Source organism: Podarcis filfolensis (genome assembly GCF_964270895.1).
Source record: "Podarcis filfolensis genome assembly, chromosome: 2".
Lineage (NCBI taxonomy): Eukaryota > Metazoa > Chordata > Lepidosauria > Squamata > Lacertidae > Podarcis > Podarcis filfolensis.
Window position 1 is genome coordinate 55,564,378 of NC_139605.1, and position 23,924 is coordinate 55,588,301.

The following is a 23,924-nucleotide window of genomic DNA, read 5'->3' on the forward strand; positions in this document are numbered from 1 at the left end:
CATTCTTGTCATTTATGTTAGTAAAACACAGAACTTTGACCTCTGTTGTACAGCACAGATGTTGGGGCTAGAGCACTCACATTTTGTTAATTTTTATCTTATCTGGAGATCCTTGCAGGCAGGGGTTCATACAGAGCCCTCATTTTATCATCACAAGTGGTGGTGGTGGTGGGTAGACTACTAGAGACTGATTCATGGTCAGTGAGCTACAAACTTGGGCCCAGATCTGTTCCGTCAAATTCAAACATTCAGAGCCACCCCTACCATTGGGCAGTGTCACAGCTGATTTTAGGTGCTGTGAAAGGACTGTAAATAATACATTTATTTTTAATGTATTTTTACTCCCGGGGAAAAGCAGTTGTGGGATTTTCTGTCTTGTGTGCCAAATTACCTTGGCCTTAGGCAGCAAAATGTCTTGGTTCAGCTCTGCCAGCACTGTACTAACTTAGCTTACCGGTATACCCTAGATAGCCTTGCTTAGCACTGAAAACCAATGATAATGGAGGCTAACATTTTTCACGTTAATGCAGTTATTAATCCACTGCATCCCAATCTGCACCATACTTGCAATATATGCAAAACAAAACCCAGACACCATGTAAATAAGGATTCTGCCTATTTAGGGTATTATAGGTTGTCAAAATTGTATAGAGGTTTGGTGTAAATCATATATAATTTTAATTATTGACCCTCCAGAACCACACCTGCTGTGCCACTGCCTAACAGTTAAGTCTTTAGGGTAATTTCCTGGCGAGTGGCTTTTTGAAAATGTAGTATACATTGCCTGTTCCATTAAAATCTTTGCATTTTGAATACTTTCTGTATTAGGGATCATGTGCAAATTAACCATTGAAGTCTCATGCCTGGGCTACCAGAGGGACACAAAAACCAGCCTCGTGCATAGCTGTCAACGTTTCCCTTTTTTTAAGGGAAATTCCCTTATTCCGAATAGGATTCCTTGCAAGAAAAGGGAAAAGTTGACAGCTATGTCCTCGTGGTTGTGGAGCCTAGTCCACCAGACAAATAGAAGAAACTTAAAAACAAATGCCAGAAAGGTTTCGCATATTAGAGCTTGTTCACATAAACATGAGGTTTTAGAAGACACAAGGTACATTTATTATACAATTAACATAGATAATAAACATTTCACATGCATAACATAAGCTATTGGAGGTGATAAACATAAGGAATATGAATCCAGGTTCCATATACACTGGAGTAGCAGCTGGCCTGAAACGGAGGGCATGCATAGTAAGTAACCATCTTTGGGAAGCCAAAGATTTAGTTAGCTCAGGCCTCAACACATTAACGTGAAGGAAAACATTAAAGTTATCAACCGGTTGCTTGTGCCCAGGTACACTACAACCCCCCCAAAAGTCAGTGTTTTTTGCCAGAGGCCATGGATTTAAATGTTGGAGAGCCACGGGCACGTAGGATACTACTATAGGGGGTCTCTATTGCTACAGCAGGCATGGCTGTAGTGCAAGTCAGGAAATTGTGCAAGAAAGGCTTCTTGAAGGGAGGTTGACTTCTGGGCTGCACATTTTCATTGTTGGCACAAAACCGTTTTTTGCTGCAAGAGGTCGGTGCTGCTTGGAGCTTCTGCACAGTGTGAAATTGCTCTGCAATACAGGCTGCTTTCTTCCGCAAATCCATCTTCACCAGCATCATGTTGTTCTGCAGCTCAGCCAAAGTCTGGTCCTGGAAAAGCCAGTGGAGTAATTCAGTTTTATGAAGATGGAGCCGCCCCTCTTGCCAGACAGGTGCCAATCATTTCAGCCAATTACCCTGAATGTGAAGACTTCTGAAAATGCTTATGGACTCAGAAACATTACAGAGATGAAGATGACAGGTGCCTGGACCTTAACAAAGGGCCCTCTGGGACTGCTTCAACCCAGCCACCAAATCTTGTGGACTGATCTATGACAACTGAGGGAGGAGTTGATTCTATGGTCACTACTGTTATGTGGTTGTGAGCACAAACAAACTACTCCAGAAAATGGTTTAATGTTTTTTAAAAACTGGCACAATGCTTTTATATGGGATTTCCCCCACCTCTCCCCAGCCAGTGGCATCTGTCTCCATGGACCAAAACATAAATATCAGATCTGGCACTTTCAAGCACAATCTTGGTACAAATAAATAATAGTAGGAACAACAACAACATATTTAATTTATACAGCACACTCCATCTGAAGATCTCAGAGCAGTTTACAAGATAAAAATGGATCAAGGCACAGAACCTTAAGGACACTAAGGATTTATCTATCTATTTCATAGGTTTTCCACCATCAAATCAAAGGTCACCTTGGATATACGTGTGTGTGTTGTGCTGCTGGGTCTGAAATTTTTATGGTTCAGTCTATAGACACCAATGTAAACTGACTAAAATGGACAAAACTAAATCTTGTGTAGCAGAGCATGCATGCCCCCTGTAAGCTGCTGAAATTTGGGAGACTCCTTCACCTACCTGCTTCGCCAGGATGTTGTCACACTTAGAGAGAGCTTCACGGAGTTTCCCGGCTCCTGTGCTGTGGCAACATGCTCTTTCGGCTGACTGGAGGGACTCCCCAAGTTTCTGCAGTTCAGATCTCAGCATCCTTACATTCTGAGAGAGGGAAGGACAGTTAAGCACAAGGTAGCATCCAGCCCCTTAAGGAAGACTGGACTACATACAGTGGCAAGTTAGGGTTGGGGAGAACAAGAAGTTATGCACCCATTGGCAGCAGATGAAGGTTTCAGAGACAGTGCCATTCAAGCCAGGGTAAAGGAAGGAGGTTGGCAGATGCCAGGAAAGGAAGGTCTGGCAGTTACCTTTTGGCCTTCTTCCAGCTTCCGGTCCACATTTGTCGTAATGGGCTTTGAGGAAAGTGGCGGCTCCAGCATCTTCTGGTGTTTACGCAACTCTAAGGACAAACCACAGATCATTGCAATTTAGCCCAACCGTTAAAATTATTTTTGCCAGTCCTCAATACAAGAGCTGAATTCTTAAATGTGCAATGCTGAACATACTCCCCAAGAACTGCCAGGCTACCCAGGCCTTTTCCCACACTCTTCAGTTTAAGGAGTTATGTTTCAAGGCAGATTTGAACCCCGACAATGCTATTTTTAGAGAAGTTGTGCATTGCTTTAATCCCCTTCCTTCTGCTACAGAGCCATGTCCTATAGCAATAATGCATTTTGGAAGTCTGGCCAGGTCAGAGGAGAGCAAAATAGTTTACCCTACAATGGGAAACGGTGAAGATTTAGAAAATACACTGCCAGACTAGAGACACTAAACACAAACATAGGAATGAGCTATATTTTCCAGGTTCTTCTCTGCATCACAGTCTATTGTGATCAGATAATCCCAGCTTCGATTTTATTATGTCTCTAGCCCTCATGCTTGTGGGGGGCGGGGAGCATTTGAAGGCTGACAACTGGGTGGGATCCTAATAGTCAAGGGGACTTTATCCCCCTTCTTTGGCTTTCACCACCTATTTCAGGGCTACGAACTCAAGTATTTCAATTGTCTTGTAAAGAAACATGCTCAAAGAAATTTATAATTTGATCAAAGTGCATAATTTTGGTAGAGCATTTAAAATATTAAGCAAAAATGGCCTTAAATCAATTTTTTGGATTCTCCCCCCCCCTCTAATTTTGACCTCTGTCAGGTGGGAACCTGCCGTATTTAAAAAGTACAGTGGTACCTCTGGTTACGTACTTAATTCGTTCCGGAGGTCCGTTCTTAACCTGAAACTGTTATTAACCTGAAGCACCACTTTAGTTAATGGGGCCTCCTGCTGCTGCCGCACCGCTGGAGCACGATTTATGTTCTCATCCTGAAGCAAATTTCTTAACCCGAGGTACTATTTCTGGGTTAGCGGATCTGTAACCTGAAGCGTATGTAACCCAAGGTACCACTATATTTAATATTAAGTCTCCATTCCTTGTACTTCTTGCAACATGCAACCGTTTTTCAGAGATAAAGATGGGGAATGCATGCAAAGCTTTTCGTGTTCCCTCCCAGGTACCTCCACTTTAAAAGTCATATATCGGTGGATGGGAAAGACAAAACTGGTCCCATGGCCTGACCTGTTATAATACAGCTTCTTAAAAGGAGACCTGCTCTCAAGGAGGAGCAGGGGTCCCACACTAATAATAGTCAGGCAGATATCCTAGGTGTGCTTTAACATTTCATGGCAGCTCACTGAGAAGCCAAGGTTCCCAAACGCTAGGTCAGCTTTCAGTTCACTAGACTGATGCTGCGCAGTCTGATCTCTTGACAACCACCTGCTTGGAGCCCATGCGACTACAAGGGGGAGAAGGCCTCACCTTCTGCAGTTCTTTGCAGCTCTGCTTGACACTGCTCTAACTTGGCTTTTGCCTGCAGCAATTCCTGATTCTGGGCAGGCGTTGCTGCTGCCAGTCGTTTGGATTTGCGAGGAGTCTGCTCCGGATCTGCCTCCTTTCTCTCTTGGAGCTGCTGTTGCCGTTTTGCTTCTTGCAAGGCATCCTGCAGCTCTTTTATCTTTTCATCCTGACTCTGAGGGAGACAAACAAGACAAATTACAGGAAGGGCTCTGTTTGGGAAGGTGCAGCCTGCCAACTTGAGATGAGAATGAGCAGCAGCAGCAGAAGATAAGCTGATCAAACTTCCCCAGAATCTCCTGTAGTAGGAATGGGGAACCGGCAACTACTCTCTGGTTGTTACTGGACCACAGCTTCCATCACTCCTGGAGAACTGGAGCCCAACAACATCTGGAAGGGCCATAGGTTACCATCCCTGTCCTGCAGGGTTGTGAGATTCTCATTTGGGCAGACTCTCATGCACCCAGAAATCCATGGCAGAGCCAAAAGTTTCAGTGCCAAGTGTGCAAAGGATTCCACAAATGCGCCTGCATACAGAACCTATCAAATCACATTTGTAGTTCACTCCTCCAAGGGTTTTAGGTGGCAACACACACAAACCTCTTGCATATTTATTTATAAGCCTTCAGTAGGCTGTTTGGGAGATAGCATCTTCGCAGATCAGATCTGTTCCACGTACATATGGAAAGCATTTTTCCCCAGCATTCTCCGGTTATATGAAAATGTTCCTGAACTGTGCACAGGTCACTCCTGCTTGCCCAGAGACAGAGACATGGTTTCTGACCATGGAACCCTCAGACACCCTCATTGAGCCCCCCAAACACCCTTTGCTCTTCCTGAATTGCTTCAATTGTCTTTTTAAAGGGCTTTTTTGTGGGGGTTGCCTTATTTTGGGGTGTATGGCATGCTTTTGCCTGTCTTCGTTTTGGGGAGCATGGTGTAGGTGTTTTGGGGGTTCTGAGAACTGGCAAGTGTTTTTTCTTTCTTTATGTAAAATGGCTTTTGATTATTGCCCATGACAGTTTCTGAGATTTCCAAATGTGCCCCTGGTTCCAAAAACGTTGGGGTGTCCCTGGCATAAGCTTTCATGGACTTAGAGCGCACATTTGATGACACGTATGCTGTTATAAATTTGTTAAATCTTTTAAAAGATATCATGAGCCCCTGCAGTTTTGCGGATGCCAATAAAACTGGGTGCCTTGCTTCAAGTCAGTGCTAAGGTTTGGAACTGCAATGTCCTACCCTCGGGAAACCCTCCAGCACCTCCTTCCCACAGCTCTTTCACCCCACGCACCTCAATCTTCTCCTGATAGTAGTCTGTAAGTGACTCCTTCAGACTGTTCAGTTTCTCCTCATAAACGTCCTCCAGCATCTCCTTTTGGATGTCCACATGCTCACTGCAGAGAGGAAGGTGAAAGTGGGTGGGCAGGGAAAGAGTCATATCAAGAACAGACAAGATGTGGGGTGGACTGCCAAGGCCCAATCCTGGAGAGGAGGAGACGTGCCTCCACAGCCCTCTGCCACCAACAGTACCTGGTCCACTGTTCCTTCTTCTGTAGGAGATCCATCATCTCATTGCAGATCTCATCGCGGAGACGCATTTCCAGCTGAAACTTCTCCTGCCGCTCTTTCAGCAGAAGGTCTCGCACAGCTTCAACCACACGCAACAGGTCCTGAAGGAAGAGAGGAAAGGAACGTGACAACTAGGGTGGATTTACACACAGGAATAAAACGCTGTAAGTCATAAATTCAATCATTCAACAAAATTTTTAAAAACCCTGTATGTAAAATCCCATAGAAAAGTTTTGTGCTCTCCAGCGCCATCTGGTGTTGCATGTTTATAACGCATTTAAAATGCAGGTTGTTAACTAATGTAGCTGAGTCCCAGGTTTTCCAGAACAGTCAAGATGAGGAATTGCCCCAGAGATCCAAGCATTACCACAGCTACTCAATTTTTAATGGGCAAGTAAGAATCCAAAGGAGGTTTTGGGGCCTAGCGGTAACTGGCTATCATTGCATCAGACAGCTTTCCATTTTTTCCTGCGTGAGGGCACAGAATTTTTGAACCTCAGTTGACACTTCATGGTCTATTCTTGGCTGGGTCCATAAGAGGTTTTCTGACTGCTCCAGTCTACCAAAGGACCCTGCCAATGGGAGACTTTCTCAGTGAGTGACAGACAAACGAGCACTTGCCTCTTTGTCATATGTGGTCACATCCATTTCATCCTCGCTCTCTTCGTCCGATTCAGCTTCTTGATACAGGACTTCTGCAGGGATCTTCTTCCCCCGGAGGCTGTGCTCCTTGATGAGAGACTGAATCGACAGGAGCTTTGTAGGAGCTTGTAGGATCTGGAAGGTATACAAAGTGTTGCTGTTGGCATATTCCAAAGAGCAATGGGCACATCCCAGCCAGGCAAAAGCACCTGAGGATAGCACAGGGGTGTGTGGCCTAGGGAGAATCCCAGGGCCAAGGCAGAGGCCTGCATCTGGCCCTCGCTTTCCCACCCATGTGCTACAGCCTTATGTGTAACCTAGCCAGTTTAACACATTGTCGGAAATTCTCCTGCCCCAGTTGATATCCATGCCTGGAGGTTAATAAGCCACATCTAGCCCTCCCTAGAAGTACAATCAGCTATCTGTCCTTCCTCATACTATGGAAAGTCTGTTTCTTCCCTGGCAAGGATTGAGATATACCATATTCCCTAATCTTGCCCGTTTCTCCGCTCTCTTGCAGCCAACCAGCTGTGCTAAATAGCACACCAGCATCCAAGGGTCCTTCAGAGAGGGAATTGCAGGTGCTGCTGAACTTAGCCAAAGGTTGCCAAGGTAAGGTGTGGAGAAGATACTGGAGAAGAGAGGCTGGGGTCTGGGGGCTTATTAGTTTGTTTCCATTCTTGTTTTTATTATGCATTTTGCATTTTTATGTCGTGGACTGCCTTGAGATCTACAGGCAAAGTGCAGTAAACAAATGCAATAAATACAAATAAATAGGTACGTTTCTGAGCACAATTCAAAGTATTGGTGTTGACCTTTAAACCCTAAACTGCCTCGACTCAGTATACCTGAAGGAGCATCTCCACCCCCATTGTTCAGCTCATACACCAAGGTCTAGCACTGAGGGCCTTCTGGCGGTTCCCTCCCAGCGAGAAGTGAGGTTACAGGGAACCAGGCAGAGGGCCTTCTCGGTAGTGGTGCCTGCCCTGTGGAACGCCCTCCCTTCAGATGTCAAGGAAATAAACAATTATCTGACTTTTAGAAGAAATCTGAAGGCAGCCCTGTTTAGGGTAGTTTTTAATGTTTGATGTTTTATCGTGTTTTTAATATTCTGTTGGGAGTTGGGGAAACCCAGCCAGATGGGTGGGGTATAAATAATAAATTAATAATAAATTATTATTATTATCATAATTATAGGAAAGAAAATGGGGAAACACGTAAGAGGTGTAGGAGAGAGAGTACAAGTGTAACAAGCACACTTTGGGGTACACCGGGGGGAGGGGAAGGGAGAAGAGAGAGAGAGGAGGGATTAGCAGTGAAACTTCAAAGGCCAGCCAACATTTATGGAACCTTGCAGGCACCTAGTTTCACCTTCAACAACTTTGTGTCTCACCTGACTAGCAATAGCTGAAAACTTAGCCACGTGAAGAGTCTCATAGTACGATGAAGCACATGGGTTGATATTAACAATCATACAGGACTGCCCACGTCCTGTGAAGAAGCCTTGAAACACACGGGTGAGCTTGCTGTCCCGGAAGGGAACCACACTCTGCTTCAGCCTGTTAAGGATACAGGAAGAGGATTTAAGCCCCAGAAATGGAGCAGAAAAGCAGCAACCATAGCCGGCACCTCACCTGCCGGGAATCAAATTCGACAAACCCTACACACAACCAGCAACATCTCAAGTTGGAGAGGACATGCTACAGGAAGCGCTCCTTGCTGGGTTCAAGTCAGAGCTATGAGGAGCTGTCAGACTGAGAGCTAGGAAGAGCTTTACCTGGTCTGCTGGTTCTGGCGCAGCAAAGTGAGGCAACGCCCCAACGTGTGCAGGGAGGTGTTGATGTTATTTGCCTCTTTCAGGCGGTCCCCGACTCTCTGTTCTTTGCAGCGCTCTGAGCCGGCCAGGTCACAGAGGGACATCCTGGGGAGGAGGGAGGGTGGTGTCAGTATCAGGATACAGGAAGTCTAATCCTACCAGACCCAAGTGTTGCATTCTTCAGGTTAGAAATCCTGCACACCAGACATGTCAACCACTGCCAAATACACCAACTAAAACCTGTTAATTCAGCGCTATGGAAGATTTAGGTTGCTCTGCTTCAGGTAAGCAAAACGGGGGACTAATTACAGATTTTCATTCCAGGTCTGGCACATTGCAGGGATACCGGAAAAGCCCCTGAAAGCTTTACACTGACACATACAGTGGGCGTCTGTCTGAGAAGTACCCATTGTGACTAGGGAGGGGGGGGGACACTCTCCCACACACCCCATTTGCCCTTCTGAACTCCCCTACCCTTAAATGAGATTGCCCTTCAGCCAACTGACAGGGAAACTCATAATTCTGCCCTTCACTGCATGCAAAAACTTTGACTTACTCGCTGATCTTTGGCTCCATCCCACTGCTGCTTTCCTGGAGGTGCAGAATGCGAATGGAGAAAATGCTGTGACTGCAAAGAGCAAAAGAGTAATGAAAACCAGTAGCTTGGGCTCAGATTGTCACCCCCATTCCCTATCTCATAGACACCCACTTGCCCTCCTGCCACCATGCGCTTTGTTTTCTTGTGCGAAAGACATGTTTTGCCAATCCTGAGACATGCACTTTCACCCCACCCCTCCGCTAATAAATAAAATTATGGTGCTGTTACAGACCTGCGGCTAGAATGCTGGTTCATGTGGGTGCTGGCAACGCTCTGATTTCTCCTGCCCAGTTTCAGCAGTTTCCAGGCCTCAGCAGCATCTTGAACATTGATCCAGTTCAGATCTGGGAACAGGAATATGTGGCTTCAGGCTTCACATCTCTACGAGGGATCACCCTCAGCAAGCAGACAAGACCCTATTCCGTTACACAGCCCATGTTACCAATGCTGCCACCCACAGACTGCCAGTGGATCAAGCTATGGGAAAACCGCTGGCTGGGTAAGCTGGCCAGTCTCTACCTTTGACGTAGGGGTTGCCGGTCTGATCTTCGCACAGCCGCAAGCTGGGCCTCTTGCAGTTTGGGCCAAGTGTGGTCGTCTCCAGCAAGTCATAAATCTGTTCATTGTAGATCTCAAAGAAGGAGACCCAGATGGAAAACTGCACATCGTCTTGTGCCAGCACTGAGACATTATCTGGGTCAGCCCAGCGAGGCCCTGTCTCTGTCAATGAAAGCCAAACGTGTATATTGCCAGTGATTGCCACAGCTGAAATTCATCCAAAAGACACAATGTCCCTTCCCAATGCCCTCGCCTGGCTCCCCATTAACTTTATAACTCCCCCCCCCCTTTTAACACACAGCAGTTGCCCTGTTAAAGAAGGCCATAGGCATCTCCCTTTGCAAAATTTCTCACATGCCTCTGAATCTGCCTTGATTTTAAGTCTCCTATAAGTCCCTTCATTGCTAGCCCACTCACTCTTCTGGAGGCCTTTGCATGCCCTCACTGGTGTGAAATTCAGAGAGTGATAAAATACAAATCTACTGAATGGTAAATAAGATTTTAGCAACAGTCCAGCTTTCTGCTTTATAGTTAGTGACAGAAGACTGGCTTTGGCCATCAAGCAATGGCCAAGCCAAAAGCGATTTGAGGGAGTATTTTACAAGCCCCTCCAGAGGAAGCCCAAAGACCCTCTCCTGTAAAGCCCATCAATGAGTCCCCATAAACCACCTCAACATTGTTATAAAATTGATATATGGATGCTATCACTAGATATCCCCCCCTTGCTCTCTTGTGGGTTGGGTGGCCCTATCTATTTTGAGATTCCACACCTCTTGAGGTACTTCTCAGCTTTGATCGTGACAATTAGAAAACCACCTGTCCCCAAACAGGTGGCTCAGGGCAGTAGGTACCTTCTAGCTGGCTGGTGCTTGTCAGGTTGGCAGACTGGCAGCTGTAAGAGAGGCCACCTAAGCCACTGTCAATGCTTCCGCTTGTGCCTGCTTGCAGCTGGGATGCTGTGCTGTGACTTCTATTCAGAGAAGTATACAGCTCCTCCTGTAATTCCAAAGGAAGGAAGGAAGACCACTGAGTTGCTGATCAGGGCATTTTTCTCCTTATAACAAGAGACTCGACGAACGGGAGGGACACTCACCTCCTTCATCTTGCCGCAAAGCAGGGCCTGCTTTTTCATTTCCTCCTGTCGAACCTGCTTGCTGTCCAGCCAGGTCACCTCACTCGAGAGGAAGGGCTTCAGATCCATGGCCCGGTACAACCGCGTCCCAATACTATTGAAAATGATGGCCAGGGAGCGAGGCAGGATCCCCGCATCAGCACCACTACCTGCAAGTCAAAGAAGAAGTGAGCAGACACTGAGACAAGTGTCCCCCGCCACTAGGCAGAGGTGCTTGCCTGAACCAGCACAGACTGAGTGCTTCTTACCCTGGATGGTGTAAGTCTTCCCTGAATTAGTGACGCCATAGGTATAAACCAGCCAGTTCTGCCCATGGAGCACACCCTTCACCACATCCTTCATCGTTGCATCAAAGAAAGCCGCCTGGCCCACCTCTGGACCAAAGATCTGCAACCCCAAATGTTACAGGTTAGTTCCTTTAGAGAGCAGAGAAAGGGAACCTGGGGCCTTCCAGACATTGTTGAACTACAACTTCCATTAACCTTGACCATTGGCAGTGCTGGCTAGGGCTGATGGGAGTTGCTGATATGAGGCAGGCCATACATTCCCCCTCAGGGGGTTAGAGTTAGGCAGTAAAACAAAGAGGGGAAGGGTTTCCCCTGCTTCTCCACTTTTTCCTTAGTGGAGCCCTGCAAAATCCTTAAAAAAAAAAACTGGTGTCCATGTTGAATCCTACATAAACCCAAGATCCAAGTATGTACCTGAGTGAAGGTGAATTTGTGCACCGCCTGACCAAGCCCCCGTTCAATGTTTCTCATGGTGAAGGAATCCTTTGGTGCTTTGAGAAGAAGGGTCTCGGAATCGTCAATACAGGCGCAGCCCTAGAGAGGACAGTTAACATTCTGCGTTCAACATTATTTGCCACAGCAGGAGCACCCCCGGATACTAGTTTAAACATTTGTGGCTTCCCCCAAAGAATTATGGGAGCTGTGTTGTTGTTTTTTTAAAAGGTGCTGAGAGTCGTTAAGAGCCCCTATTCCCTTCACAGAGCTACAGTTACCAGAATGGCTTAACAATCAATCCTTCTTTATAAGGAACTCGGGCAATTGTAGCTTGATGAGGAGGATAGGCTGGGGCCAGGGTGCTCTTCCCCTTGCCAGAGAGGGAAAGGGGGCAACCTCCTGGTGTGATTATACCTCTGGATAAGGGCAGAGACCAGTGTCTATCCGCTCCCAGGAGATTGGCAAAAGCACCCCCCCACCTTAGATGCTGGCCCATGCATTGCCTATAAACTCACTTTATCTTCCTGTTTCTCCATCTCGGCTAGTGTCAGGGGTCGCACTCTTGCATATACCTTCACTTTTCCATTGTCATCAGAAGCGGCCTGTGGAGAAGTCACATGTGACTTTTAGGTTCATACTTAGGAGAGTTAGGCAATACTAGCCCATTCGTTTTGTTGTTTTTTTAATTGTTTTGAAACCAGACCAGAGGTAGCCAATCAGATGCTTTTCAGACGCTGTTGGTCTACAGCTCCATCTTTCCCAACCATGGGTCCTGCTGGACAGGGCTGATGGGCAGCTGCAGTCCAACCATATTAAAGAGCGTCACATTGGCTACCCCCGAGGGAGCACAAACAAGGGTTTTAGTTCTTCACCTCACTGCTCTTACCTGCTCACTGCTTGAAGAGATGGCAGAGAACTCCGCCAAGAGGTCTCGGCACAAGCCAGCCCCACATTCTGCCACAGTGGACTCCAGCACAGGAGAAGTGACAGCTTCTTCATCAGATAACAGCCCTACTGGGGAGGCCATAGCGGCTACACACTGATGCTGCAAGAGAAGCCCATCATAGGATGAGGAATAGAAAAAGAAGCGCAAGTTCCACTGCCAGACTTTGCCACTGGTTTCCAGGTTCCTTGCCACTTCTAAATAAATTATAACAACACTTCCTATAACTGCAAAATGTGTGATGCCTATGATAAGGATATAATCTTGGGGTACAATACTGAAATCGTTTCCCAGCTTCGCTAGGGCCTAGCCCTGCGGGTTCTGAATCGGTCAGGTTCAAGCAAGCAACCACAGCCGGGCAAATCGAAGCAAAACAGTGGCTAGAAGCCTTGATCGCTTTATTGTTGCAGCAAGGTTTTAATTCCCAAACTAAAACAAGGAAGAAGAAGCCCAGAACAAAGGGCACATGGCTTCTTAAGAATTCCCAAAATTTCCCATAATACATTTCACAAAGCAGCATCAAAACATAGGTATGTCCCAGACAGAAACCTGAGATCCAGACATGCCCCTGTCAACCATGCATGGTTCGAGTACCCACTACACACAATGAGAGTATTTACATATCCCCTTGTTAGGAAAACATCCCTCTGCACCTTTATTTGTTCTTCCTGGGTCTCATTTCCCTCTGATAACACCTAATCTGGCCCCTTTGTCAGGGCTGTTAACTGTGTGATGATACATGATGATACATCTTGAAAATTATGGAGTCCCTGTTCTATTCATGCCATGAGTCAGGTCCCTTCCCCTCCATCCTTGGAACACAATTTTATTACCTTTTGGAACTGAATAAAACCATCTACTTGACTATTTTTGGTGAATTTCTATGTTTCAGAAAATGGGGTTTCCTTGCCTTATTGTGGCGCTGGGAGCCCAGTATAACAGAGCAAAGTGTATAGAAGCCAGTGGTAGTGTGTGCCCATCTGGGCCCAGTATTGCCTGTTCTACCTGCTGAGAGCAGCTCTCGAGGTTTCAGAGAGCATCTTTCCCAGTCTGCGCACTACCTGAGGATGTCAGGGACTGAACCTGGGACGTTCTGTATTCAACACACGTGGTCTCTTCCAACCAAGGGGACTGCCCTTAAGTACACTCCCAACCACATATCCTCAGAAATAAATCCACTGGGGCTTAGTTCCAAGGAAGTGGGGTTAGCGAAAACACTATCATGTGGGCACTTTGTTTCGTTATGGAAGTGCTAGCAAGTGCATTGTTTGGTTCAGACAGGATTGTAGCAGCAACGAATGTGACCTTCGTGCAAGCGTAGCTTCTTTAACCAGCTTCTGCAAAGGGTTGTTTAAAAAGAACATGCCACTCTACCTAATCTGCCTTTGGGATCCACCTCTTCCTTTCCCTATGAGAGCAACTTAATTCAGGGAGAATTCAGGAGACCCGCCTCAAGCCTAGCGTCTGGAACGTATCTTCCAGGTCCCATAAGAGGAATTGAAATAAGGTGGGTAAATAAATGCCTAGAATTACGAATACGACTGGCAACCTAGTGAAAGGGGGAGGTTTTCACGAGTACCCAAAATGAGACATGCTCAGCGCTCACATTAGGAGGGGCAGCGGGAGACTTAAATCACCCGCCGTGGCCGTTGCAGAAGTAAAGGCGCAGCTCACGCCCGAGCCTCGTTCTCCCCGACACCAGTAGCAAGGATTGAGTCCAAAGCAATTCTCCCCCGACTGCCGCGTTTCTCCCCCCTCTCACCAGGCTTTCCCCCACTCCGTGCTCTCCTCTGCCCGGCCCGCCAAGCTTTGTCCGCTCGATCGCCGGTGTCCGTACGAGCCACAATGGAGCCCTCGAAATCCTCTTCTGCTTCTCCTGCTCTTTCAAACCGCGCGGTCGGCCCGCTCAGCCAATCAGGACGCGCAAAACTCCGCGGCTAATCACCTACCCGGGGCGGGGCCAGCGCCGAGCTGAACGCGAGGCTGTTTCTCATCCTGGCTCTTGTCGCATGTAGTTCAGCTTCAGTCTGAGAGGAGTGGAAGGAGGAACGAGCAGAGTTTTCTCTGGTCTGGTTCTTCTCCCTCTATTAAAACCCTTCTGGGCCACAAGATATGCCCCCTGCCACCATTCCAGTGCCAATTTTTGCCCCCACCCACCTCCAAATATCTCACAAAAAGTGTGGGGGGGGGGCTACCTTTGGCTGCAACCCCCTTACAACACAAACTCCAAGGAAAAGGAGAGGATTACTTCACAGCCAATCACAGTGGAAGGTGAGGGACCCTTCAGACATCGGGAATTGCTCAGGCGAACTATATGAAACCTGCACCCCTGACTTCCCTCCAGTCACATTTTGATTCCTAATTCAGCTTCCAAAATACTGTTGCTTTTTTTTTTTTTTTTAAAGGAAGCTCAGAATCTCGGGCGCACTGCGGGCATGGGCCCTGATGCAATTGCTCCAACTGCAACATAGATAGTTTTGCCCAGATCCCTTACACCAGGAATGGGGAACATTTTTTAGTAAAAAACAACAACCCACATTACAGTGGTACCTCGGGTTACATACGCTTCAGGTTACATACGCTTCAGGTTACAGACTCTGCTAACCCAGAAATATTACCTCGGGTTAAGAACTTTGCTTCAGGATGAGAACAGAAATCATGCTCCAGCGGCGCGGCAGGAGGCCCCATTAGCTAAAGTGGTGCTTCAGGTTAAGAACAGTTTCAGGTTAAGAACAGACCTCCAGAACGAATTAAGTACTTAACCCGAGGTACCACTGTATATCAAGGGAAAACTTCCAGAAGCCATTTGCAAGTGGTGGATGGGGCTAGAGATGACAGTGGGTGGGCAAAAGGTGCTACTCTTACCTTTATATGATAGGCGGCATTCCAGCCACACAAAAGACAGACATTTCTACACTCATATGATGCCATCCTGGCAAGCTAGCTTAAGGACATACAAAAGCACTTGGGGAGGGATGGAGAAGTGTGGATTAGGAGGGGATGTGGCATCTGAAGGATCCTTAGGGCCACAGAGAAGCTTGGAGGGCCACATTTGGCCCTGGGTCTGAGGTTCCCACCCCTGCCATACATGGATTTTATCTGGTAGCAGCCCACCAGGTGCTGGGGCTCTGCAAAATAGTATATGCACCAAGCATTGCACACCCCACCTGCTGCTAGGGATGTTTCCTCTTAACCACATTTACCGTCAGTCACACACACACACAGTTTCTCCCCAGCCCAACTTTAGCTTCTGCTGCATTATGCTCAAACTCTGTGGGACAGAGAAGAGGCAGAGTCTAACAGTTTCCTGGTACTTTGCAAAGCCGCTGTCATTATATCTGGACTTGTCATAAAGGTGATCCTGTTTTTACAGGTATAATTGAAGCGAAGCGTGCTGTGGTATTTGTTTTCCCCTTTGCTTTCCTCGTGGTCATTATCTACTCCTCTCCTTTTATATCAGGCATTCACAAATAATTTATCATTATTGGTGGAGAACTCCCAATATCCTTTATGCCCTTCCCAAATTAGGCCAAGCCTAGTGATAACTACTTGGTAACTGGTAAAGGTGAGTACAATGGATGCAACTTCAGAGAGTAGTGTTCTGTTAGGGAGGCATGAACAGAATGAATTTGTGCCAGTGTTGAAACCAACAAAGCTACCTTGCTTGGGTACTAACAGTGGCATCATGTAGGGTTTTGGGGGTTTTTTGCCTCCAAAATAATGTTTGAAGATAACTGCATGCTCTTTCAGTTTTAGAATTTTCTAACAAGGAAGCCAACACAGATTTTTAAAAAATCTTTCGGAATCTAGAACAGAACTGTTCTGGAACGGTAATACACAACATAACATTTATTTTCTGGAAATGTACGTTCTACAGCCCCTTGTTGGTGCCTGCTACCAAAAACGGGGCTTAGCTTTGGGGGACAACAAGTCTTGCCTGTGCTATGGCTTGTAGGTTCTTTAACTTTCTTCTTCATCCATTAAACTTCAACTGAGACTCCTGGGTGAGGACAAGACAGCACTGTTCCAGGAATAAATAACAGGAAAAAACATGGTATCTGTAGTCTAAAAACTGACTTTTCTAATACATATAAACCTGTTATGACTAATACTTTGGGACATATAATAGATAACAAAAGCTCTAAGGGAAGTGGAGGGGCATCAGACTGCTGAACTGTGGTTATCTCAACAACTTTTCCGTAGAGCCAGACTGAAGGTAGCACGGTTGAAATCCAGCTTCTCGTCCCTGGACTAGCCTGATTCTTCTGGCTCCTCAACATCTATAAATTGAAAGAAAGACAGTAAATCTCTCAGTTCCCTAAGGATTTATCATGTTCCAGAATAGCCTGTATCTATGCCTACATAAACCTCATTACGAAGGGCCACAGAAAGTACCAGGTTCAATCCCTGGCATTTCCAGGCAGGGCTGGGAGAGACCCCTGTCTAACATCTTGGAGGGCCACTGTCCATCACCATAGACAATGCTAAGCTAGACAGACCAATGGTCTGACTTGATATAAGGCAGTTTCCTATGTTCCTGCTTAGGGAGCCAAGTGAATTTTTAATCATCTATATGCCTTGCATATAGAAGGGACGCGGGTGGCGCTGTGGGTTAAAACACAGAGCCTAGGACTTGCCGATCAGAAGGTCGGCGGTTCGAATCCCTGTGACAGGGTGAGCTCCCATTGCTCAGTCCCAACTTCTGCCAACCTAGCAGTTCGAAAGCACATCAAAAGTGCCAGTAGATAAATAGGTACCATTCCAGTGGGAAGGTAAATGGCGTTTCCATGTGCTGCTCTGGTTTGCCAGAAGCAGCTTAGTCATGCTGGCCACATGCTGTATGCTGGCTCCCTTGGCCAATAAAACGAGATGAGCGCCGCAACCCCAGAGTCGGTCACGACTGGAACTAATGGTCAGGGGTCTCCTTTACCTTTAAATTCTACTCATTATTGTGAAATCTAAGGAAGAGGCTTTCACCTTGAGATGAATAGCACTCATGTTTGGGAGACACAAGCAGAGATGCCATACATCCTGTGAATGGTTGGGTTTCCACTCATTTGTTCCCTACAGGTATGGGAACATGGCAAAGGGGAGGCTGATGTGGTTGCTCCCCTTTGAATACAATCCTCTCACCTTCTCACAAAGCCCTGCATTTCTTCTGAGCACAGGAGTGCCTCGCCCAGCATCTGAAGCTGCTCCAGAACTTCTCGTTGCATCTCCAGAGCAATGCGATGTATATGGTGGTTGGAGTTATTGTACATGATGGCATTCTGGAACATCAGCATGAGATCCCGCTGGAACTGCACCATATTCTGAATGCGGCCCTTGGAGAGGCTCCTCTTTATGGAGGAAAGATCGGCTGGCCTTCAGAAAGGAGGGAGAAGTAAGTTGCAATTGTCTGTCACCCTAGCCAAGTTGTTAAGAAAAAATTACATTGTCTCTCGGAGAAGGATTTGGGTGGTTATAGATTGGAAACTGGCAGAATTTTAACTTGGTAGCCTAGATAGCTCTCAAAGGAAATATCCAATCCTTAGAGTAAGAATTTCTGTTCCTCCATCAGTGGATGGTGGCAGTTACTGGCTTGTGTTGTACAGTGGATTTAATCTTCAAACATACTTTTCTTTGGTTGAAATCAGCCCCTTCGCTCAATTTGGATCAGGTCTATGATGATTCTGGGGGTGGGTTTAACCCTTCACATACCCATACTGCTTCTTAATACATAAATCACACACTAAAGCTGATATTATCTACAGAGTGGGTAGATAGGAAGATGGGTACAATACAGGCGACTGTCTTTTCTCATCTAAATAATAGCCTCTGGGGGAGTGATTCATGTTAAGGGAATCTACCCCAGTACTAAAGTCCCAATCCCAATCCCATCCTCTACCTCACTGCTTTTCAATCAATAATAATTATTGGGTGGGTAAGGGGAGGGAATGGGAGACTGACTCATGAACCTCATCAATCCCACCATTGCATCCAGGCAGGCTTCTCCTGATCCAGATGTTATGGAGAAATAGAGCTGAGTGTCATAAGTATACTGATGGCATCTGGCTCCAAAATGCCTAATGACTGCTTCCCAACAGCTTCATATAGGTATTCAATGGCATAGGGGATAAAATAGTGCCTGGCAGCATCCCATAATTTAACCACCAAAGGGGCCAAAAAGTACTCTCTCAATGTAGGTAGGACTGGAACCCCCCGTTTCTCATTCCATGGAGCCAGTCCAAGAGGCTATATGCACAATGGTATCAAACGCAGCTGAGAGGCAGAAAAGCAGGAACAAAGCTGCATTACCCTTGCCCTGCTCACTGTAAAGGTGGCCAAGGATGACTCGGTCCCATAGCCAAGCCTGAATCCAGATTGGAATGGGTTTAAATGCTCTGTGTCGTCCAAGAATGCTTGCAGCTGCCCTGCCACTACTCTCTCCACCACCAAGAAATTGGTAGCTGCAACTGGATGGTAGTTATTCCAGTCTGAAGGGCCCAGGGCTTCTTCAAGAGTGTTCACACCACCATGTCTTTCAAGGCAGCTGGAACCACCCCATCACACAATAAAATGTTCTCCATGCCTTGGACCCAAGGAATCAAACCCCCTCTGGTAGATTTAAGAAGCTAGGAGGGACAGGGGTGAAGAGGGCATGTGGGCAGACGTATTGCCACCAGCATCTTATCCATATCAACTTGACTGCATAAGCTGAAACTGATCCCGTAACATTATCATAGACTCTGGCATTGAACAATTCGGCTGGAACTGCAACCATGGCAGTTGTTGTGACTTGTAGCCACTCCACAGCCTTATTCTCTGTACCAGCTCTCCCTCCACTTTCTCAGCTGACCTTTTCACCACATCTTTGTAACCAGGAGCCTGCTTCTCGGAAACGGGCTTCAGAAAGGGGCCGCTGTATCTAAGGGGGAGACAGAGATGAAGAGAGCTAAATAGGCTTCCCCATGTGCATTACACGACCCCTTGACTCACCACCGGACTTCATGCCACACCCTTTTCTGTATCTCAGAATGACTGGTGGGGATGACAGTGATTGGCAGATGGAAGTCAATCAGCTAAGAAATCACAATATAATAAATAGAAAGGAAGGGTGAAATGCTCAGGGTAGAACCATGCACAGGTTTGTGCTTTACAGGGGGCAGCTCTGAATGCTGTGTATGCATAATGTCGGACCAAGAGAATCAGGCCAGGATGGGCTGAGAAAAAGGGACACATTCAGCCGTTGTTCCATCTTCCAATTCTAATTACGGGGAAGGGCTGTAGCTCAATGGAAGAACATCTGCTTTGGCTGCAAATGATTGCAGTTCAGTCTCCAGACAAGACTGAAAATGTCCCTAGTCTGAAACCTGGAGGATAGCTGCCAGTCAGAGTAGACAATGCTAAGCTAGAGGGACAAATGGTCTGATTTGGTATAAGGTGGCTTCCTACATTCCTAACCCTAATACATATAGGACACTCCATTTCCTCCGGGCTTCGGTCTTGGGATCCCAGTGTCTTCCCCCATATTTTCACCAGTTCTCTCTGAGCTTGATCCACAACATTCTTCTGTTCGAGCTTTGACTCCCTCAGTATCCAACCCTGGTCTTTCCATGCAGGCTTTAAAGTCTTAGGTTTACTCTCACTGTATCAGTACTAAATTTTGGCACATTTCCTCTATTTATATATTTCCTCCTAAATTTCAATCCACCCACCCCTCACCTTACACACATGGTTCACCCTCTTAATAACCACCAGATACGGGCAGTCGCTCCTGTTTACCCAAATACACCTTAATAAATTTGATGCTGCTTGCCCAAAAAAACCCCAGGGTGATAATCTCAGGAGTGTATTGGATTTTAGGATCATGAAGCAAGTCTGATACGATTTCTGCTATTTAAAAAAAATTAGCAGATGCAGTAAATGCAATAAGCAAGGTGCCTAGGTTACTGAATGTATAGATGCAACGCTACACCACTCCAAGAAATGAAGCAATTTGAAAGAGGAAAACTGCAGTGTCAGGAAGTGGGACAGCAGGAGATTTCAGTCTAGACCAGACTGTGCAAAAGGTTGCATCTCTTAAATTGGGGGGAGGAGAGGACCCTCACAGGAAGTGGCATGCAGACACAGACAAATCGCAAGATGCTGTGTGACCTGCACTAGCTCTTGAATGGTTAGTATGAAGCAGCCATGAAGATGTGCTACTGTGGATGCAGCCTTTGTCCTCTTCGCCTCCATAAACCTTAATAACACACCTGTGGCCAGCCACCATCTTCCAGATGGACAACAAAGTTTTTTTGAAAAGCAAATGCTGCTGGAGAGGGTCATCTTGGCTCAGCCGCATCCTATACAGATAAGAAACAGAACAGATTTATTCCCATCAGGAAAAAGAAATTGGTGGGATGAAATGTGTTATTGGACCGGTGATGCAACTAAGGTTTGTTAGCCCCCGATGGAAAAAGAAATTTGTAAAACTTACCAATGAAAGTTAGTAAATGAAGGGGTTAAGGAACACAGAACTGTAAATTTCTAGAGAAGGCACAGCTAAGATACACCCCCTCACCTTCAAGGAGGAGGGAAGTATTGTTTGTTCCCTGCTCCTCTCTCCCTCTTCTTTTTGAACCATGCAACTGACCAGACACATGAGGCTGGCGCTCCCTGTCCAAACTCCATGCTTGAAGGTACCCTTTTTGTATGTTGTACTCTATAGGTTTTTACCTGTGTTGTTTTTGCTGTAGCATTGATAGATGCGTGAGTGTGACCTTTACTTAAAATAAGTAAAGGTTTGTGCTCTATTAACTCTGAGAGTGGTAGAGACAGGGGAACACAATTAGTACCCAGTGCTTAATACTGAGACATTTAAAGGTCTAACATCCTATATTTGCCACGCTTTGCAAACACTGCATATATTTTAGTTTTAAACTCTGCTGAGGGCCCTTTTGACTACAGAGTGAGTCAGCCCCATGTTTTTTTAATTCAGGCAGTCAGCCGTTTTTTGTTTACTTTTGTAGTTTCCCCCACACATGGAATATCTGGATTAACTAGTATTCCCCAGTTATTTCCTAACAAAGAGTTCCCCGCGCCTCTTCTAGAGGGAGCTTTAGGCTGCAACCCTATATATAAGCTTAGCTGGGAGCCAGGCCCACATAACTCAGTGGGGTTTACTTCTGAGTAGACCTGTGCAGGATTGCATGGAGAGATGACTGGCTACACTTAAAGTACTAAGCCTGAAGAGTAGGCATGATGCCATTTCTGAGCTTTGTGCCACCATTACTCACAAAGGCAAAGAAGCTGTACTTGTGGTAGGAGAGCTCATCAAGGGTGTTCCATAGGGACTGGAGTCATCGTTGCTGTAACTCAGGTGGAAGTCACAATCTTTCCAGTCTTCAGCACGTTCTGCAGCCACTTCCTGGTGAACACAAAATAGGCATGAGCTGAATTGGCAAAGTAACAAATGGAATATCAAACTCAGGGCCAGATGCCCATGATGGAAGATACAAGGATTCTAACTGGCTGGATCCATCTTTTCTCCACCCCACCTGAAAACGCAGCTAAGCCCTCCCAAGCAACTTGTTCTCACTTTTCCCCTTCCCACCAACAATCATGGCTAGCTCACAGATTTCATCTTTCCCTTGGTGCTTATCAACTTTCACTTCACTATGCTGCTCCTTTCCAGAGAATATGACCTCTATCCCAAAATGGAGAGATGAGGCACAGAGACAGAGACCTAGTCCTAAAACTCGACTTGTGAGAGTTTCACCACTTACCTCCACGTTTTGTGGCACCCCATCCTTCAGCGTTCTCCAACTGAAGGAAGTATCATTTGTAAGCTCTAATGAGTAGTCATCTTCATCTGTTTCTCCTGCACTTTCCACAAGGCTATGCAGCATCTTCTTTTCCAAATCCCCATCAGGATTGTCATCTTGAATCTGAGAGTCTCCTGACTCCTCACACAGATCCTGTTGCTCTTCCATTCCTTCTGCTTCCCAGTTAATAACTGGGAGCCCTTCTGAGACCTGAAATGCCAACTTTCCCCTTCCCTGGGAAGTAGCTCTCTTTTTCAGAACCTGAAGCTGACTTCCTTTAGCCACTTCCTCCTCTTGGTGGGTCACAGATCCCTTTATGTCTCCTTCATGATCCAGCAATCCCCTTCCAGGCAGCTCCCCAGCACTGCAAAGTGCCTGTGGACCCTGGGCCAGGTATGTGCTGCCAATGCAAAGGGGCTCCATCAAATGTGTTACCTGGAAGAGAGGGTGACAGGCTAAACAGCTTAAGACCATTACAGAATTAGTGACATTACAGAACTATATGCAGATCTGTCCATTCAACACATCTTTTGTCCTAACGGGCATAGGATAGAGACGCAGCCAAAACACAGAATAACACTCCATGGGCATGTGAATAGAAGTGCATCTGGGCAAAGACACCCTTCCACTTTTGAATTAGAGGGCAGGCACCAACCCTTGTCAACACATTTATCCTGAACCTCTATCTCCAGGTACCTTTACCCAACTGCATACAGAAATGGCCAGTCTGCCACGTGGACTGGGAACACTATTTTTTCAGCCAATTGACAAGGTCACCCACCACCACCTCCGCCTTTTCCTCAACTGCACCCACCAGCAGCCATACCTCTGACAGGAACCTCAAGATAGCATCCTGCTTGTACCTCCCAGCCTCTTCTTGGTCCCCTCTGCTGGCACCTTCCCATGCCAGAGGACCACTCGTTCCCAGCTGACTCTCCTCCTCTTGGCTGCTGCTCTCCTCGACCTCCTCCTCAGCAGTTTCTTCCCCCTTTCTCCAGCAGCCTAGTTCCAGGTCAAGATCTGAGCTGGAGCCTGGGGAGCCCTGGGGAGACTGGCAGCTGCTGCTCTTCTCAGACTCCGTGAAGAATTCTTCTTTGGACTCCAGCCAGGTCCACACGTGACCCATCTACAAGAGGTACACGAGATGGGAAGAGGGTTTGTCACTCGCTCACATGCTAGCTTCAGATCTGATCAGGTGTTCAAGCAGGTAGTAAAGGAGCCAAGTTCAAACCCTGACATATACAATCTATTGTGGTAATGCTCTCAGCTGTGACTTGAAAGAGAACTTTTACCAAAAATTATCCCTAGCTTCTAATTGTCTATGTGGCACTGCACATCTGCCAAGTCCCACAGCAATCCAAATGGTAAGCCAGGAGTGGGTTGCTGAAGCCTTGGGTTATATCACCATATTTGCTAGCAGTGGGGATTGGGAACAGGGCAACCCAGATGTGGCTCAATGGCAGAGCACCTGCTTTGCCTGCAGAAGGGACCAGGATCAAACCCTGCTATCTCCAAGTACGGGTAGGAATGTCCTTTGCCTGAAACCCTTAAGAGCCACTGCCAATCAACGCAGACTGTACTGATCTAGGTGGGCGAATTGTCTAGAATGGTACAAGGCAGCTTCCAATGTTCCTGCATAATAGGTAAAGGAGGAGAGGTGGATTTCTCTCAATGCAAGGCGAATAGAAAAGGCAGATCCTTTCTAAGAATTATAATCCATTGATAGCACAATTTTGCAAAAGAGTTGGAAGCCACTGCCTTATTACAACCCAGTGTGTCTAGAAGTCAAGATCTCAAAATTTT

At 46.5% G+C, this 23,924-nt stretch overlaps 2 protein-coding genes across 7 annotated transcripts in view; both read right to left on the reverse strand.

The window, feature by feature from the left end:
• Window positions 1-1,092: 1,092 nt before the first annotated feature.
• Window positions 1,093-14,705, reverse strand: KIF20A (kinesin family member 20A). Of its 2 annotated transcripts, none has more exons than XM_083603660.1 (19): window positions 14,096-14,705; window positions 12,277-12,435; window positions 11,906-11,992; window positions 11,370-11,489; window positions 10,917-11,055; window positions 10,630-10,817; window positions 10,388-10,532; window positions 9,498-9,698; window positions 9,211-9,322; window positions 8,937-9,008; window positions 8,342-8,485; window positions 7,958-8,123; window positions 6,544-6,699; window positions 5,884-6,023; window positions 5,645-5,747; window positions 4,315-4,525; window positions 2,815-2,906; window positions 2,471-2,608; window positions 1,093-1,701 (listed from the first exon to the last, which is right to left on the reverse strand). In XM_083603660.1, exons 2-19 carry the CDS (start codon window positions 12,415-12,417, stop codon window positions 1,378-1,380), a joined length of 2,679 nt encoding a protein of 892 aa, XP_083459786.1. In that variant the 5' UTR covers window positions 12,418-12,435; window positions 14,096-14,705; the 3' UTR covers window positions 1,093-1,377. The 2 variants fall into 2 exon arrangements, with proteins under 2 accessions (XP_083459786.1, XP_083459787.1); XM_083603661.1 differs by lacking the exon at window positions 14,096-14,705 and adding an exon at window positions 14,008-14,069.
• A 1,462-nt stretch (window positions 14,706-16,167) lies between these two features.
• Window positions 16,168-23,924, reverse strand: part of BRD8 (bromodomain containing 8) — a 30,400-nt gene continuing 22,643 nt past the window's right edge. For 4 of the 5 annotated variants that reach the window (XM_083603657.1, XM_083603655.1, XM_083603658.1 and 1 more), the window contains 7 exons: window positions 22,948-23,247; window positions 22,083-22,556; window positions 21,594-21,724; window positions 20,571-20,660; window positions 19,172-19,240; window positions 17,467-17,697; window positions 16,168-16,613 (listed from right to left, as the gene is read on the reverse strand). In XM_083603657.1, the coding sequence (XP_083459783.1) occupies window positions 16,607-16,613; window positions 17,467-17,697; window positions 19,172-19,240; window positions 20,571-20,660; window positions 21,594-21,724; window positions 22,083-22,556; window positions 22,948-23,247 (1,302 nt within the window). In that variant the 3' untranslated portion in view covers window positions 16,168-16,606. Of the gene's footprint in view, window positions 16,614-17,466; window positions 17,698-19,171; window positions 19,241-20,570; window positions 20,661-21,593; window positions 21,725-22,082; window positions 22,557-22,935; window positions 23,248-23,924 lie in introns of all 5 variants that reach the window. The other variant, XM_083603659.1, reaches the window with a different exon arrangement.